Source organism: Protopterus annectens, chromosome 8.part0 (genome assembly GCF_019279795.1).
Source record: "Protopterus annectens isolate FY-2018-M chromosome 8.part0, PAN1.0, whole genome shotgun sequence".
NCBI lineage: Eukaryota > Metazoa > Chordata > Ceratodontiformes > Protopteridae > Protopterus > Protopterus annectens.
In genome coordinates this window covers 235,599,891-235,616,156 of record NC_056741.1, presented here as the reverse complement: position 1 = coordinate 235,616,156, position 16,266 = coordinate 235,599,891, and the positions used below count along the sequence as shown (strand labels likewise).

At 41.8% G+C, this 16,266-nt stretch overlaps 1 protein-coding gene across 1 annotated transcript in view; it reads right to left on the bottom strand.

Annotated features, from left to right (window-relative positions):
* Window positions 1-2,653: 2,653 nt before the first annotated feature.
* Window positions 2,654-16,266, bottom strand: part of LOC122808204 (ciliary rootlet coiled-coil protein 2-like) — a 116,973-nt gene continuing 103,360 nt past the window's right edge. Inside the window, exon 5 of the mRNA XM_044079173.1 lies at window positions 2,654-2,958. Within this exon, the coding sequence (XP_043935108.1) occupies window positions 2,654-2,958 (305 nt within the window). The remainder of the gene's footprint in view (window positions 2,959-16,266) is intronic.

Here is a 16,266-nt window from a genome sequence, read left to right as displayed (position 1 = left end):
TAAAGAAAATAAGGGACTCAGAAATTCAAGGATATAATTAGTGTGGCAGTCAACAAAGGCTGATGATATTATTTTAAACCCAACAAAACCAGAAATAAACATTACAGTGTTGGTGAACATTTTGAGACAGCTTCAGATCTTTTCAGGATACAAAATTAATGAAGCTAAAACAAAGGCAACAGCAGTAAGTTATGTAACCAAAAACAAATTGGTTCAAGAATATCCATACTTATGGGGACATGATAACATTAAGTATTTAGGAGTATGGATTAAAAATGATTCTAGTATGGCAGCTAAGAATATGTGGGAAGAGACCAAACAAAAGATAATACAAAAAGTGAGAAATGGAAGCTTTGTTATATGGATATGGATAGCAAGACACAAGTAATTACAATGTTTTTAGTCCTTTTAATCTTATACACAGGTCAGACATAGTTTTATCAACCTGAGGAGAAGTTGTGGACAGCAATTAATAAAGTGCTGAAGGACTTTGTCTGGGAAGAGAAAAAGGCAAGAGTCAAGTGGGATAAACTGATTCTTCCAGAAGAACAGGGAAGATTGGGATTATCAGATTTGAAGGGGTATTTCAGAGCTACATACTTAAGACTCCATACATAGCACATATGTAAATAGCACAATGAGAGACTGGGATTTTGGATGCAGGTCTTAAAGGAGAATAACAATAATCGTACAGAATATTATATCCACAAAGTAGCAAAAAGTATTCCAAGAACTAAACCAGCACGGGATTGGAGAAAGGAGATTCTGACGAAAGGGATGACTGCAATTAAGGATACACACAATAGGCAAGAGGGGGCTGGGATTTATTGGAAAAAAAAACTGGCAAAGGAACCAAGGTATTGGAAGCAAATAACTAGAGAGGGAAAGATGATAGATGGGAGGATGCCAATAATTTATTTGGACTGCCTTCCCTATTAGGGATTGATATCAGAGTATATGCAAAGAGAAAGAAATGGGGGGGGGGTCCTAAACAAAAGACCAACACTGATTGAGTTTTTAGTAGGATCTAGAACAGAAGCTGCCATTAAAAAAAGCAATAATTCATAAAGCATATAAAATATTGTATGATAACTATAACAATCAATCAGAGGAGATTAGAAAGGATTGGGGAGAGAGACTGGATAAGCAATTCACAAAGAAACAATGGGAGGATATATGTATGTCTCCCAAATATGTAACAAAATCTAGAAGATTTAGGATTTTTGCCTGGAAATGTTTACATAGATATTTCTATAGCCCAAGTAGACTCCGTAGACTTTTTCCTTAGCCAGCAAATGTTGGAGGTGTGACGGGCAAGAAAGAGGTAACTGGGAACATATTTTCTGGGATTGCAGTGAGGTGGCACACAGACTTTAAGGATTCCCTGTGGAATGCACTGTTGGAGATGCTAGGTGGGCAGAGTGGTCAGACGACGGAGATGATTTTTCTGAACTGATACAGAATTGTAATTGCCTAGACATGGTAAGGCCTTACCGTGTCTACTATTGGTGGCTGCCAAAAAAGCAAATACGAGAAAATCAAAATCAAAATCTAAGCCAACTATACTAGAAGTAGCAAATATAGCAACAGAGAAAACTGGAATTGAGATTTTTAGAAAAGGGTAGGAGCAAACTACATATGACAAAATTTGGAATTGTGGGAACAATACAAACAAGGGAGGAATGAGGTTTAAAAAGCAGCATGACTTACATGAGCTATGTAATGTTTGACTAAAAAAGACTGGGTAGACTACAAGTGATGTATAATGTTTGTATCTGGGTGTGTGTCAGTATGGTTTGTGATGTAAAATGCTTGCAACTAGGATTGTGTCGGTGTGGTTTGGTTTCATTTATATTAATGTATGATTGAATATTGTAGTAAGTGATGGTTTAACAAAGATGTTTCCTGTTTAAAAAAAGGCAGGAATTAAATAATTTATGTAATGTTGCGTAGGTTACATAATATATAGCAATATATGTGAAGTATAATGTCTGTTATGTTAATTATAGTTTGATTACTTTTATATGAATGTAAATTTGCCTATGTCACAAGTGATAATTCAATAAAGGTGTTAAAAAAAAAAAAAAATCGCACCAGGCATGGCCGCACACTGGGGGTGGTGCAGTGTTCTTCCATACTGGTGAGCCACTTCATAACAGTGAGGAAAGATAATGTATGCTCCTATATATCTAATAAACTAAGTTATGCACCACCCTGTTCTTTACACTACATCTACCTTTGATTAGGCACAGTGAGGTGTTTTTCAGTTATCATGCTTCCAAGTGTTGGAATAATAACCATTTTAATTTATATTCCCCCTTTCCTAAACACTTTTCAAACACATCTCATACGCACACATCATGGTGTTTAAAGGAACAAATGACTGAAAGCAGGATCTCACCTTACATCATTCCCCATTCGGTATAGTATTTTTTCAAGAAAAGCCTTATCACAAAGGGAGATAAAGACTTTGTTTTTCAGTATAAGGCATAATGTCTTTATGTCTTTACTTAAAGCTTAACAGTGGCCATGACTGAATATCATCCATTTCAGAATTATCCTTATATTCTTACATAACCTTTGAAGTACATGCATGACATGCTTGTGCAGTTTTGATGTGTTCTTCTAATTATGATTTGTTTGAATGCTGCACTCACTTAGAATCTAACTGAAAAAGACAAACTCCTGGTCTTATATACGTGTCCAAAGATAAACTGTCAAGTAAGGGACTTCCAACGAAGAACAAACTTACCAGAACTTCTTCCTCCTCCAGTTCACAGGTCATAAGGCTGCTTTCTAGAGTTAAATTCTTCTCCTGAAGTGACATATTTTTGTCCTGTAGAGTTAGAATCTCTTCCTGTAAGGCTTTCACATCTTTCAAAGAACATTTGTATAATACTTCCAGCTCAAGAAGATTTGCACGAGTAGTGGTTAGATCACCTTCAGTCTCAAGTTTTTCTAAAAGATGAGGAAAGTTGGTGGAGGTACATAAATAAGTATATTTTAGACATCATTTTGAGTCTTAAAAATACCATGTTTTTCATCCATTGTTCCACGATGAAAGCATCTGTCACACATTCACCGCTGAGACATTTGTTAACTGATATCCATGGAATATAAAACTGAATCCTATAAATTCATCAAAAGAACTTTGTATAAGTTTTACACATTTTAACCATTATGTAAGCTTCCTAGATGAAACTGTTAGTAAGATGTTAGTAAGTGTTTCACATTTTTGCCCTTTTATCCCACATTATGAGAGGTGACGTCCCACATTTTGGAGATGGAAGGTTGAGACCTATGTGTATAGCGACCTCACCTCCAAATGTCAGTGTGGATGAGATGAAAGGACGATGCAGGCTGAATGCATTATACAACTGGTAACCTTAACTTGAATGTCAGCAAAAATAATGGTATGAATAGCTAAAGAAATAAGTAGTTGGACTGTCTGCAATTCAGCATACATTTTTACAAGCAACCTAACAAAACACTTTGATATAAATTGCTGGTGACTACCCAGAAAAATAATTATGCATCCACAGTCAGGAAGAAAAAGAAGGCCAATCTAAACAGACAAAAGCATCTGTGTCAGATCTAATAACCCACAGGTTGACGCTGGATGGAAAGAGACATCAGATCTATTATTTGATCTGAAAAAGAGGGGTGAAAACTAAGAGTCCTTGAATCAGTTTTCCCCTACCCTCACACTTCCTAAGCACCTTAGTTGCAGAAGGGATGCCCTCTATCTAAGGCAGAATTTAAAATTTCCTCAAAACTGATTCAGATACAGCAGCAGCTCTGGAGGAAGAATCAACAGCATCATAAGCACATTTTAAAATATGCTTAGTCAACTGAGAAACAGCCATCACAGAAGAATTGTTTACTTTAGAAGAAGGCAGTACCAGGTCCCTGAGTGGAGGTCAAAGAAGGAACGTGGCAAGGAGAAGGGGATGAAAAGGGGTCAAACTTCTTGCTGGAAACCCAGAGAATATTTTCCACTTACTTTTATAGCTCTTCCTAGTGGAAGGTCTTGGAGAATAGGTCAAAATGTGGGCAACTTGAGAAGAAAGCCTGGATTGCCCAATCATCAATTGAATTGGAGAAATAATGCTGTTAATCTAAAGTCTTGAATATCTGGGTGAGGTGATCCCTAATGGGTGAGATAAAAGATCTGGAGCTGATCCGCGCACCCAGGGAGGGTGAACCAGATGAGGACAGAGGAAAGAAAACCACACCTGTCAGGCTAAAAGGGAGTGAAGAGGATCATTATGGCCTTTCTTGCCAATGCTTTCTGAAAGAATGTTGGTATCAAAGGGGTAAGGAGGAAAGGCATACAGGAATCCAGGGGCCAAATGTGGATTACAGCTTCCCTCTGTGACTCCCCCTTTTGGGGAATCAGGGCAAAAAGTCTGCTGCACTTGCTGTTGTAGGGGGAGGAAAAAAGATCACAATAAGGTTTGCTCCATTGACTGAAGATCTGATTCACTATTTCTGGACTGAGGGAATCACTTGTGAGAGATTTTATTTATTTAACATTTGTTGACCAGGAAAATCCAACTAGAGCAGAGCCTATTTTCAGCGGAGGGCAAGGAGAAACCCTCCAGATGCATGACTTTGGAATGTGGGAGGAAACCGGAGCACCTGGAGGAAACCTATGCGAATGCAGGGAGGACATCCAGACTCTGCACAGAAGGCACCCCAGTCAAGAATCGAACCGGAGAACCTCTTGCTGTGAAGCAGTAACGTTAACCGCTGCACCACTGTGATGCTCAAATATATACACAGATAAAGACAGACTTGCTTGAGCTGTCTGCTAAAATATTGATCTTTCCCAGAATGTGTGGTACTATCAAAGGGTGAGAAGACTTCGACCACTGCCACTCTCTCATGCCCTCTTGACAAAAGCAGTAGGATACTGTTCCTCCCTTTTTGTTGATGTACGGACACCACATACACATTATCTGAACTGAAATCACACCTCAGGGAAGAACATCCTAGAATGTCTGCAATGCTAGGAGGATTGCTCTCATCTCCAACATGTTGATGTGAAGAGTGGCCTCTGTCAGAGACAATATGTCTTGGACTGTCTTTCCCAAGTAATGCCCCCACCCTAAGTACGTGGGAAGCATCTGTGGTCATCATGGCCCCAGGTGAAGGTAGTATAAAAGGGTGTCTTTGAGATATGACTTGTGACTCAAACCACCACTGAATATGAGACATGCAGATCCTTGTGAGCGAAACCTGAAAATTCATGGGCTGATGTATGATAAACCATTGTGCTGACAGGGTCCACTAGAGGATTCTCATGTGATTCTTGCCAAGAGACATCAGACTGATGAACACTGCCAGGAAACCTAAGATGCATAAATTCAATCTTGCTGGAGGTTTCTGACAGGAAAGAACCGCCATTGGCTGTTTGCAAATTGGGGAGATCCTGGCTTGAGGAAGTTTGGCAATCTGAAGTTTTGAGTCCAGAACTGCTCCAATAAATTCCAAAGACTGAAAGGGTGGAAGCATTGGAATTTGCAGTATTCACAGTAATGCCCAGATGCAAGGGTCCCTAGTATGAACAAAATGATTCCTGGAAGAAGAGGTGGTGATGAGATTATCGTCCAGATAAGGGAATACCCATAACCCTTGCAGTTTGAGATGAGCTGCAACCACTGCCATGCACTTGATGAACATTCAGAGGGGTGTGGTGAGACCAAAGGGCAGGGCTCTGAACTGGAAATGAATGGACTCAACTGGAAGAAAAGAAACCTCCTGGAGCACCTGTACATTTTTTTATAGGATAGTGCACATCTTGAAGGTCAATTAAGCACACCCAGTTACCCTTCTTTAGCAATGGGAAAATGGACTATACCATGATCATCCTGAATTTTGTTTGTTTTACAACATTGTTCAAATGACTTAGGTCCAAAATTGACCTTAGATCCATGTTTTTCTTAAATACTAAAACAAATCTTGGAGTAAATTCTGTGTCCTCACTGGCCTGGTGGAACCTATTGGATGAATAGCTTTCTTAGCAGTTTTTTTATCTCTGATGCACTGCTCTCTTTGTAAGAGTTTAATACTGGGAACTTTCTTTAAATCTAGAGAGGGGTAATGAAAAAGGATGGAATAGTCTCTGGTTATTATCTTCTGTACCCAGACATCTTGAGTGATGGATGTCCAGGCAGAAGGGTGCAGGGACTAGTGCCCACTGGCTGCCTCCAGAGAGTGGTAGTCAGGCAAACATTCAGGCTGCTGACAGGGCCTCTTGCAGAAGGGACCAAGAAAACCCTGACTCTGCTAACCATTACAGCTACCTCCTCTGCCACAGAGAGGTCTCTCTCCAGAAGTGTTGAGAACAAAACCATGAGATGTATGGAACCAAAGTTCTTCCCACCCTTTTGGTTTCTTAAAAATGTCCTCTGTGGTGTAGAAAACCACATTCCTCTCACAGACGGGGTCTTATCATCTTGTTTACTCCTGGGCAGTGTTTCTTTCACTTTTGGACTGAAGAGTGTCAATACACCATAATGGGTGTCGGCGAAGAATGTCTTGAAATGCTCTGTAAAATCACAAAGGCGCATCAAAGCACGTCTCCTTACAGTTATGCCTGCAGCTCTAGATGCACCTTTCATGGTGTTTGAAATGAGAAGCATTGAGACATTACATAGGGATTGCAGAGTAGCCAACTGCAAGTTGATTGATTTTGTTTCTCCTCAGTAGACAGGGATCCTGACAGAGTTATGGAAAGATATTTGGTCAAATCTTTATCTGGAAGAGCGTAACATGTGCCAGGGTAGTGCAGCACCCTGACAGCGAAAGTTGCTGAACTAGCTTCCCAAATATGTACAATGCTCAAGATTCCCTGTAAGGGGGATTGACAGCGTAACTCTCTTCTGTCAGTTCCTTCTTGGTGGCTACCACCAACACCACAGAATCTATGGCTGAATCCTTGCTCTAATAAGGATAATAATGAGGAGGAGGGTCTTTAGGTGATACTAAGAACTTGTTGGGTTTGTAGGGAATTGGCTTGGCCACATCCAATTCCTTCTAAGTCCATTTCTGAGATTAAGTATATCATCCCGTCTGCAGGAGGGACCACCCAAGAAGTAGATGGGAAAGCCCCATAAACCTCAAGAAATACTAACTATTCCTTAGACAGGGTTTCTGAGGACCACCCCCTTTCTAAGTAGTTCTAAAAATCTCTTCAAATGAGATATCCTCAAGAGGGGATCTTGGGGGCCTTTCTCTCTCATTTCAGTTAGTGAGTACTGTGGGGAGTCAATGCGCCTCCTCTTGCACCTGTACTTCCAATGAACTTCCCCAGTGGGATGTTCTGGAGAGGACTTGAAAGCTGATAGGGGGTCCTCAAGAAGGAAGCTGACTGCTCCAACAGGATAGAAAGAGCAGGATCAGGACCTGGGAAAATCCTGTGGGGAGTGGAATGGATTGAAGCACAAGAGCAATATCTGCTCCCTAGAAATAGAGAGCTCCGTTTCAAAAGCCTCAAAGGTAAAGCCAGTGACAGAACCAGAAATCTTTCTATTAGGGCTGTAGCTCCGAAGGAAGACTGGTCTTGAGGAAAAGTCTGGCTCAGCTCATGGGTCTATATTAGATAATCAAACTTTGAAAAGTTCGACTGTCATATGGTCAACACCATATGATTGAACTTTTAAAAGTTTAAAAATCTAATAGAAAAAAAAAATAAACTACACAAATAACCTACCTGAACGTTTTAAGCAGGGTGGCAAGCCCCCTGCACCCCCCACACCCCCGCACTTTAAATATAACAACTCCGGGATTGCACTACAGTGCAGAAAAGGGAAATCTTCCCATTCTGCTCTGTACGGAGATCTTCGTTAAAATGCTCAAACTTTAAAATTCGATTATATAATGTCGACCATATGACAGTCGAATATTTGAAAGTTCGATCATCTAATATAAACCCTCAGCTCATAGGCTGACAATGCAGCTAAATCTGAAGACCCAAGAGGGAGAAACAGCTCTGAGGCTCTCAAATGCAACACCATCTGCCTCAGTTCTGCTGCTGATGAATCAGCCCTCAGATTCAGATGGATGCAAAGCACTCACAGTCAATCTGATCAGAGAAACTGCTGGAGATGAAGAAATCCATGTCTTTGGTTCTGATAAGCATATACCCTGGATGGGGGGGGGGGGGTTGATAGGGATAATTAGTAAGGCATATGAAATACTGCATGATAACCATAAGAATCAATCAAAGAAGGTAAGAAAAAACTGAGATGAGAAAATAAAAAGACAATTTTCAAAAGAACAACGGGACAACATCTGTAAGGCTCCCAAGTATGTCACAAAGTCCAGAAGGTTTAGAATTTTTACTTGGAAGTGTTTGCATAGTTTTTTTATACCTCAAACAGGCTTCAGAGCATGTTTCCTCCGGCAGATAGCAAATGCTGGAAAAGAGTGTAACGAGTTGGCAAATTTTAAAAATTTCTTACATGTACTCTGTCAGAAATGTTGGGGGAGCAAATAGCTGTAAAAACAGAAATCAATATTTTGAACTGGGACATAGGATCTGAATTGCCTATGCACAGGAATGAGCAATTTATGTAATACTGGAGGAAATAATTGTTTACAATGAAAGAAGACGTAATTTATAATACATGAAAAATATTAATATAGTTTTTCCTTTCTATTAATGTAAGTATGCTTGTGTCTTAAGTGACAATTCATAGGTTCATATAGTAGTACTAGGCTAACTGCTCTTGCGAGCCATTTTAAGCCTAGCCAATTATCCCTTGTGAGACTCAAACCCTGCACCTTATGTTTCTAAGGCAAACACCTTAACCATTAGGCCACCTTCCTCAATCGATTAAAAACAAATCGATAAAGTAAGAAGTAACAATCAAAGGCTACTTGAAGTATAATCTAATCAGGTACAAGAGCAATGACTAACCTCGTCTATCAAGAAGAACTAGTAAGCTTCTAATCGGAGGCTTTTACTTTATTTCAGATGATTTTCCAAAACAAATGGGAAAGTCTTTCCTGAAAATGTAACAAGTTGCAAAAAACACTTCAAAAAGACACTGTGCAAGGACTGACCTATCCAAAAGTAACGGAAAAGGAAAGAATATTCATAAGGGAACCTGAAAGAAAAGACTTTGAGAGCTCTAAACAGCTATCTAAAGGCTGAGCCATGCAATGCCTTAAAATCATGAAAAGAAAACTGAAAACTGACAGGGGAATAGTTCATAGGTGTGTACTAGGCTAATAGTCCTGGAGCCTTTACAAGCCTAGCCCATAGCATTACCCTGGCATCGTGCCTCCCAACCTTAGTTCCCAGTGCCTCTGTCGAGCAGAGTCACTGGGGTGATCCTTAGAGTGAATTTTCTATTTCCCATCCACTCATCAAGATTTCTCTTGAAGAGGGCCAGTGAGGCGCTCCACTTGACATGTATAGGAAGTCTATTCCATAGCATGGGGAGCCTCTGGGTTATGAATCTGTCCCTCCAGCTTGTTCTGTTGACTGTGGTAATGAGGTTGAGGTCTCTGGAGCATGCAGTGCAGAGGGATTGGGATTTCTTTAGATGTAGCATTTCTAACAGAGCTGGGTTAGACATGACTTTGTAAGTCAAGCAGAGATTGCCTCTAAGTAGGCGAGATGCGACAGAGAATAGTTGGAGTTTTTTGAGTCTGTCCATATAGGACAAGTGTTTAAGGCATCGGTACTTTTGCGGCCTCTCCAGTTGTTGCAGGAGTCTAGTGATGTACATGCCAAAGGGGGCATTGTACTTGATGACTGGCCTAATGATGGAAGAGTAGAGGGAAACAATGACCTCTTTCTTCCTGGATGCGAAACCCTTAGTAATGAGATGTGCCACATAGAAGGACTTTATGACCACAGTGGCAATGTGGTGGTCAAAAGAGAGGTTGCTGTCAACTTGTGTTCCCAGACCTCTTATAATGCCTTCTGTGTTCAGTGGACTACCATTGATGTGGTAATTTATAGAAACCGGGTTTTTCCCAAAGGGGATGACGACACATTTTTTGGCACTGAGCTTAAGGCCATGGTTCTAACACCAGTCGTTGGTCTCAGTGAGGCTTTTTTGTAGGATGTCAACATCACTTGGGGAGTTAATTATGGCACCCAACTTGCAATCGTCTGCAAACTTTGTCAGCCAGCATCCCTTCGTATTGGCCTGGACTTCAGAGAAGTAGATACCATACAGGAGAGGACCTAGGACCGAACCCTGTGGGACTCCACTCGTGACTGGTCGGCAGTCTGACTTGGAGTCAGCTACTTTCACACTGTGGATTCTATCTGTGAGCCAGTTTGCAACCCACCTAGTGATATAGGGGTTGATGCCTAGCTTAGTGAGTTTTTCTACAATTCCTGAGTGGGGAATGGTATCAAAGGCCTTGGCCAGATCAAGGTAGGCTGCATGAACCACCTTGCCTTCATCCACAGCTCTGGTGACTGACAAAGAAGTCAACCAGGTTGAGTAGGCATTATTAACCCTTCACAAAACCCAACTGTGTGGGATCCAGGGTTTGGAGATTCCCTATATCCTCATTATTAGTGTCTCAACAGTAAGGAGGAAAGGAAGAAACATCATAAAGGAAGTGCTGTTACCAGCACTGGAGACATTAAGAGGCAAGACTGAGAACAGCTAAGAAACCGTGTTCTAAGAAAAGATCATGGTATGGTAAGACCCACCAGACATTCTGACCACCAACGAACACTACTCTGAGGATTAATACAGGAGCAGAGGGTCTCTGAATCTTGAAGTACCTCTGAACTGCATTTCACACAAACACCACCTCAGAGAGACAGAAGGCTGTCCTCAGTCAGAGCAAAAAAAAAAAAATAATCTTGTGACCTCATCTTCAGGTGCTGAAGTCACGCTTTCAAAGAGCTGAGCCCTGGATCCAGTGTGGAGCATGAGCATTACAAGACCTTCATGAAATGTAAACTGGTGACCATTTATGTGGCAAATAATCTAGCAGAGTGAATTTCAGGTCCCATGCAGCATACCATGAAGGAAACACAGCCTAATTCCCTACAAGGAAGAGGTATTTTCTGCATCAGTATTGCTCTGCAATCGAGCTAAATGTTCTAGAAAATAGCAGGTACCTCTATAGCCAGTGTACGTAGCAATTCACACACTTACAGCTTCAAAAAAGAACTAAAAAAGTTTATCCAGAAAACTTGGTTATGCCCCTGCCAGGACCCAACCCAATCCTGATTCTATCAACTGTCTCTCCCACTTCTGAGTTGTAAGTTTTCTGGCTCTACTCTATTTATGTAATGCTATTGAACTATATAATCTGTATGGAATGTATCATGCTTATATCTTTATAACTATTTGTTTACTATTATTATGTTTCTTTGAATATTTTTCATACTTTTACAAAACTGTGCTATCTTACTATGTTTGTGTACTGTGAAATTATCTTGCTTACTTTTTTTGTGAAACCTATTAATGTAATACTGTCAATATTTTTCTTGGAGTTTTATTCCTCGGGTCTCCAATGAAAATGAGCCTGTGCTCAGATGGACCAACCTGGTTAACAAATGTGAAATAAAAAATAATAACAGTCTGATCACAACACATCAACATGACAAAAGGGTGAGCTAACCACCAAAAAACCTACACCTAGGGGAAAATTATCTGAGAAAAATGGTCAGCTGAATTTATGAGTGTGTGCTAGTCAGACCTCTAAAAACTTTTTGTGAGAACACAGCTTATGCTAAAGGGTTAGTCAATAACAGAAACAGACATTCTTTTGACAAAATCTAAGCCATTGCTCTATAAGAAAAAAGATATGCTGATATCTTGTAACATCCATAAATTGTTCATACAAGAAGACTGAAAATTCTAGAGTGATCTCAACTAAAAAGAAGTTATGTACTCACCATAACGTTCCATGTGAGTTGTGCATCTTGCCCTCATTCTTACAGATGGGTTTGGAACCAATCCTCGACTCTAAGTCAGCCAACTACAAAGCTTGAGGTCAAGTCCCTATCCCATGATGTACATCGAGTTACCTCAGATCTTGTTTGCTGCCTCTAGTAATACCATATGCCCTTCTGTCACTTTATAAGATAAATACCATAGTAAAGACAAAGCAACCATGATAAAACATGAATCTCGGTCCTCGGAAAAAACCTGGAGGGGGTTGGCAAGTGGGAAGTAAGAATGAAGGTGAGATGAACAACTCATATGGAACGTTATGGTAAGTACATAACTTCTTTATGTGAAGCTGTTCTATCTTGCCGTTCATTCTTACAGATGGGTAGCATCCCAAGCACCATCTTCCTTGGGTGGCTCACAGCAGTATGTTTCTCAGGACTGTAGAACCAAAGGAGGTCCTGTCCCTGGAGGCCCTATCAACTTTGTAATGAGTGATAAAGGTATGAGGCTTTGACCAAGTGGCTGCTGTACAAATATTGTCTAACGGTAGCCTAGCTGAAAAAGCAGAAGATGTGGACACAGTTCTAGTAGAATGAGCCTTAATTTTTTGTTGTAGACGTAAATTGGAAGCTGAGCAAGTGAAAGTGATGCAATCAGGTTGTTTTTGCCACAGGCATACCTTTTCTGGAATCTGAAAATGAAACAAACAGTTGTTCGGATCTTCTGAATTCTTTGGTTCTATCTAGGTAAAATCTGAGTTGTCTGTGAACATCAAGTTTGTGCAGCATATACTACAAATTGTTGGTGTGTTTTAAGGAAGAACACTGGCAAATCTATAATTTGGTTAAGGTTAGCTTCAGTGTAAACTTTAGGTAAGAATGAAGGATTTGTTCGCAGTGAAACTCTGTCAGCATGAAAAACCAAACACGGAGGTTTTATGGACAAGGCTTGCAGTTCTGAGACTCTTCAAGCAGATGTGATGGCCACTAAAAAGACAGTCTTCCAAGACAAAAATTTCAAATTGCATGAAGAAGCTGGCCCAAAAGGTGGGAGAATAATGTGTGACAGCATAAAGTTTAGGTTCCAGGGGGTATAAGGGGATTTAACTGGTGGTCTAAGGTGGAAAGTCCCCTTGAGAAAGGCTTTGGATAGCTTGTGTGACATTATGTTAAAGCCTTCACTACCAAGATGAGATGGCGGCAAGCTGCACACGAATTGTAGCTGCCGCCGCTCCTTTATTGAAAAGCATAGTTAAAAATTCTAATATGGAGAAATAGAAGCTTGGTAAGAGTCAATGTTATTCTGAGAAGCCCATATGGAAAATCTCTTCCATTTGCTGAGGTACAAATTCCTAGTAGAGGATTAATGAGAAGATATTAAGATATGTTGCTTTTCGTTTGAGAGGTTATGGAACCTGGCTATGTTGGGAACTGAAGCAGCCAAGCTGTCAATTTTAGGGACTGAAGAGAGGGATGAAGAGCCCTCAATGAGTGCATCAGAACGTCCGGAACTGGGTCCAGAATCCAAGGATCCTCCAACAGATGAGGTCGAAGGAAGGGGAACCAAACCTGACAAGGCCAATGAGGGGCTATTAGAATGATGGTCCTTCCCAGGGCTTTGGCTTTCTGTAATACTCTGGGTATCAGGGGAATTTGTGTAATGCATAAAGGAGACCCAGAGGCCAATCGTGTATGAGTGCATCCCTTGGGGAAATTTCCTGGAGGGGGAATCAGGGCAAAGTAGCTTCTGCATTTTGTGTTCATGGGGGATGCAAAAAGATCGCAGCAAGGCTGGCACCATTTGTGGAATATTCTTTCCGCTATTTCTTTTTTGAGGGACCACTCATGAGGTAACAAAATTGCCCTGCTCAGTTTGTCTGCAATTGCATTGGATTTCCCCAGGATGTACGTTACTATCAGAAAGCACTGCGTGGATGTAGCCTACTGCCACACTCTTAGGGCCTCTCAACAAAGGGGATAGGACCTGGTTCCTCCTTGTTTAAGTACCAAACCACCGACATATTGCCCATCTGAATCGCAACTGTCCCCAGAGGGAGAGAGTCCTGAAAGCACTGCAATGCCAAGAGTACCGCTCTCATCTCCAGGACACTGATATGCACATGTGTCTCTTGTTCGGTCCATGTGCCTTGGGCTATACTTCCCTGAAAATACCCCCCCCCACCCGATCAGAGAAGCATCCGTAGACACCGTGGCAGATGGTGAGGGTAGGATAAAAGGACGACCTATCGTGACTTGGAGAGAGGTCAACCACCACTGAAGATCCTTTTTGCATGTGTTTGTTAGAATAATGAGATGTGACATTGGGAGCTCCTGATAAAGACCATTGTGTGAACAGAAGTCATTGAAGAATTCACATGTGCAAACTACCCAATGGAATTGCTATTATTGCAGCTGCCATCATACCCAACAATTTTAGTACTTCTGAGGCTGGCACCTTGTCTCTGAAAATGACATTCAGAATTTGCTGATGAAGTATTGATATCCTTTCTAAAGGAAGTTTTTAAGTGGTGGTGGTGGTGTCCAAATCTGCTCTGATATAAACGATATGTCGCAATGGCGACAAGGCAGATTTTTCTGCATTTATGGTAATCCCGCGTTGATTGCAAAGAGTAGGTGTGGTGTCCCTGGCTTGTATAAGCTGATGCCTGGTGGTGGCGGAGAGGAGCCAATCGTCTAGATACGGAAACACCTGGAATCCCAAACGCCTTAGCTGAGCTGTGACCACTGCCATACATTTGGTGAACACTCTGGCGGCTGTAATGAGACCAAAGGGCAGGGCTCGAAACTGGTAATGATTGGCTCCCAGCCAGAAGAGCAGATGATCCCTGGACGGTCTGCCCATTTTTATGTGGTAGTATGCATCCTGGAGATCTATCGAGCACATCCAATTGTCTTTCCCTAAGAAGGGAAGTATCGACTGTAGCGTGACCATCTGGAACTTCTCTTCCTTGACAGATCTGTTCAGTCTGCTGAGGTCCAAAACAGGTCTCCAGTCCTCTGTCTTTTTGGAACTAAAAATAATCTTGAGTAAGTTCTGGATCCTATCTGGTCTGCTGGGACTGGCTGGATGACTCTTTTTAGCAACCTTAGGACCTCTGCTGTTGCTTATTCCCTGGAACTGGGTGGAACTTCTGGGATTTTTGCTATCGAGGGGGGGAGGACTGGTGAAGGGAATAAAATATCCTCTGGAAATTATGCTTTGTACCCAGTTGTTGTTTGTTAGTTTGAGCTAGGCATCTGGATACAAAGATAAGTGACCCCCGACTGCCTCCAGAGTAAGACAGTTGGGCCTCCTTTCAGGAGTGCTGGCAGGGCTTCCCAAAGAACTGATCTTTGTCACCCTGATTTTGTGGACCCCCTCTGCAGCGAGGGTGGCGTCTTCCATTATTGGCCCTCATCTGCCCCTGGAGGGGGGGGGGGGTTCGCCACGTGTGTCCAGAAAGGCTTCTTGGGCTTTTCAGAACCACATCTTTCCTCCCTTCCTCCCTTTTCACCCTTGGGTAGGGTCTGGTAGGGGTGGAAAAACAGACTCCGACTGCAGACACAGTCTTTCCTTCCTGCTCACACCTGGTGAGAGTTTGCTTAACTTTGGGCCCTAAAAAAGAGACGAGCCATCAAAAGGGGTGTTGACAAAGGATTACTTAAAGGGCTCCGCATAGGAACATAAGTGCATCCAGGAGTGTCTCCTAAGAGCGATTCCTGCCCTACTCATTCCATCAGATGCATATGAAATCAGACGAATGGACGAGTTCAGTATGGAGTTAAGAGTAGCAAGCTGGGATGCAACCTTGTCTGTAGCTCCCTCAGCTACCGTACCCTGTAGAGTATTGCCAAGCTCTTTAAGTAGGTCTCTTTGCAGTCTTGTAAAATGTGTGAGGTAGTTCAGTGAATGCATGGCAAAAGTCGCTGAACTAAACATGCGCTTCCCATATCTATCCATGATCCTAGAGTCTTCTGTTAGGCGGATGGAGAGAGGAAGAAGTTTCCGACATCACCATTGCATCAACAGGGACCCGCTTTGTAAGAAAAGACTTATCGTGAGGGGCAGAAATAAATTTATTGGGCCTCCTAGGGACAGGCTCCATGGTGTCCAGAGACACCCACGCTCTTCGTGAGACCAGCTCCATAAGCTCATCAAAGGGCGGAGACCCAAAAGCTTTCAGGAGGACCGACATCCTCAGTAGGGTTGGCTTGCAACCCCTCTGCTTCAAATTTCCAAGATATCTTTAGAGGGGGACTGTAGGGACCCTTCTGATTCCTCCAAGTTGGTGTGAGACGTGATCGACTCCTGCGGGGAGTCTAGGTGCTTCCTCTTGGAAATTCTCTTCCTGGGAGCCTCATCAGTGGGAGCTTCTGGTGAG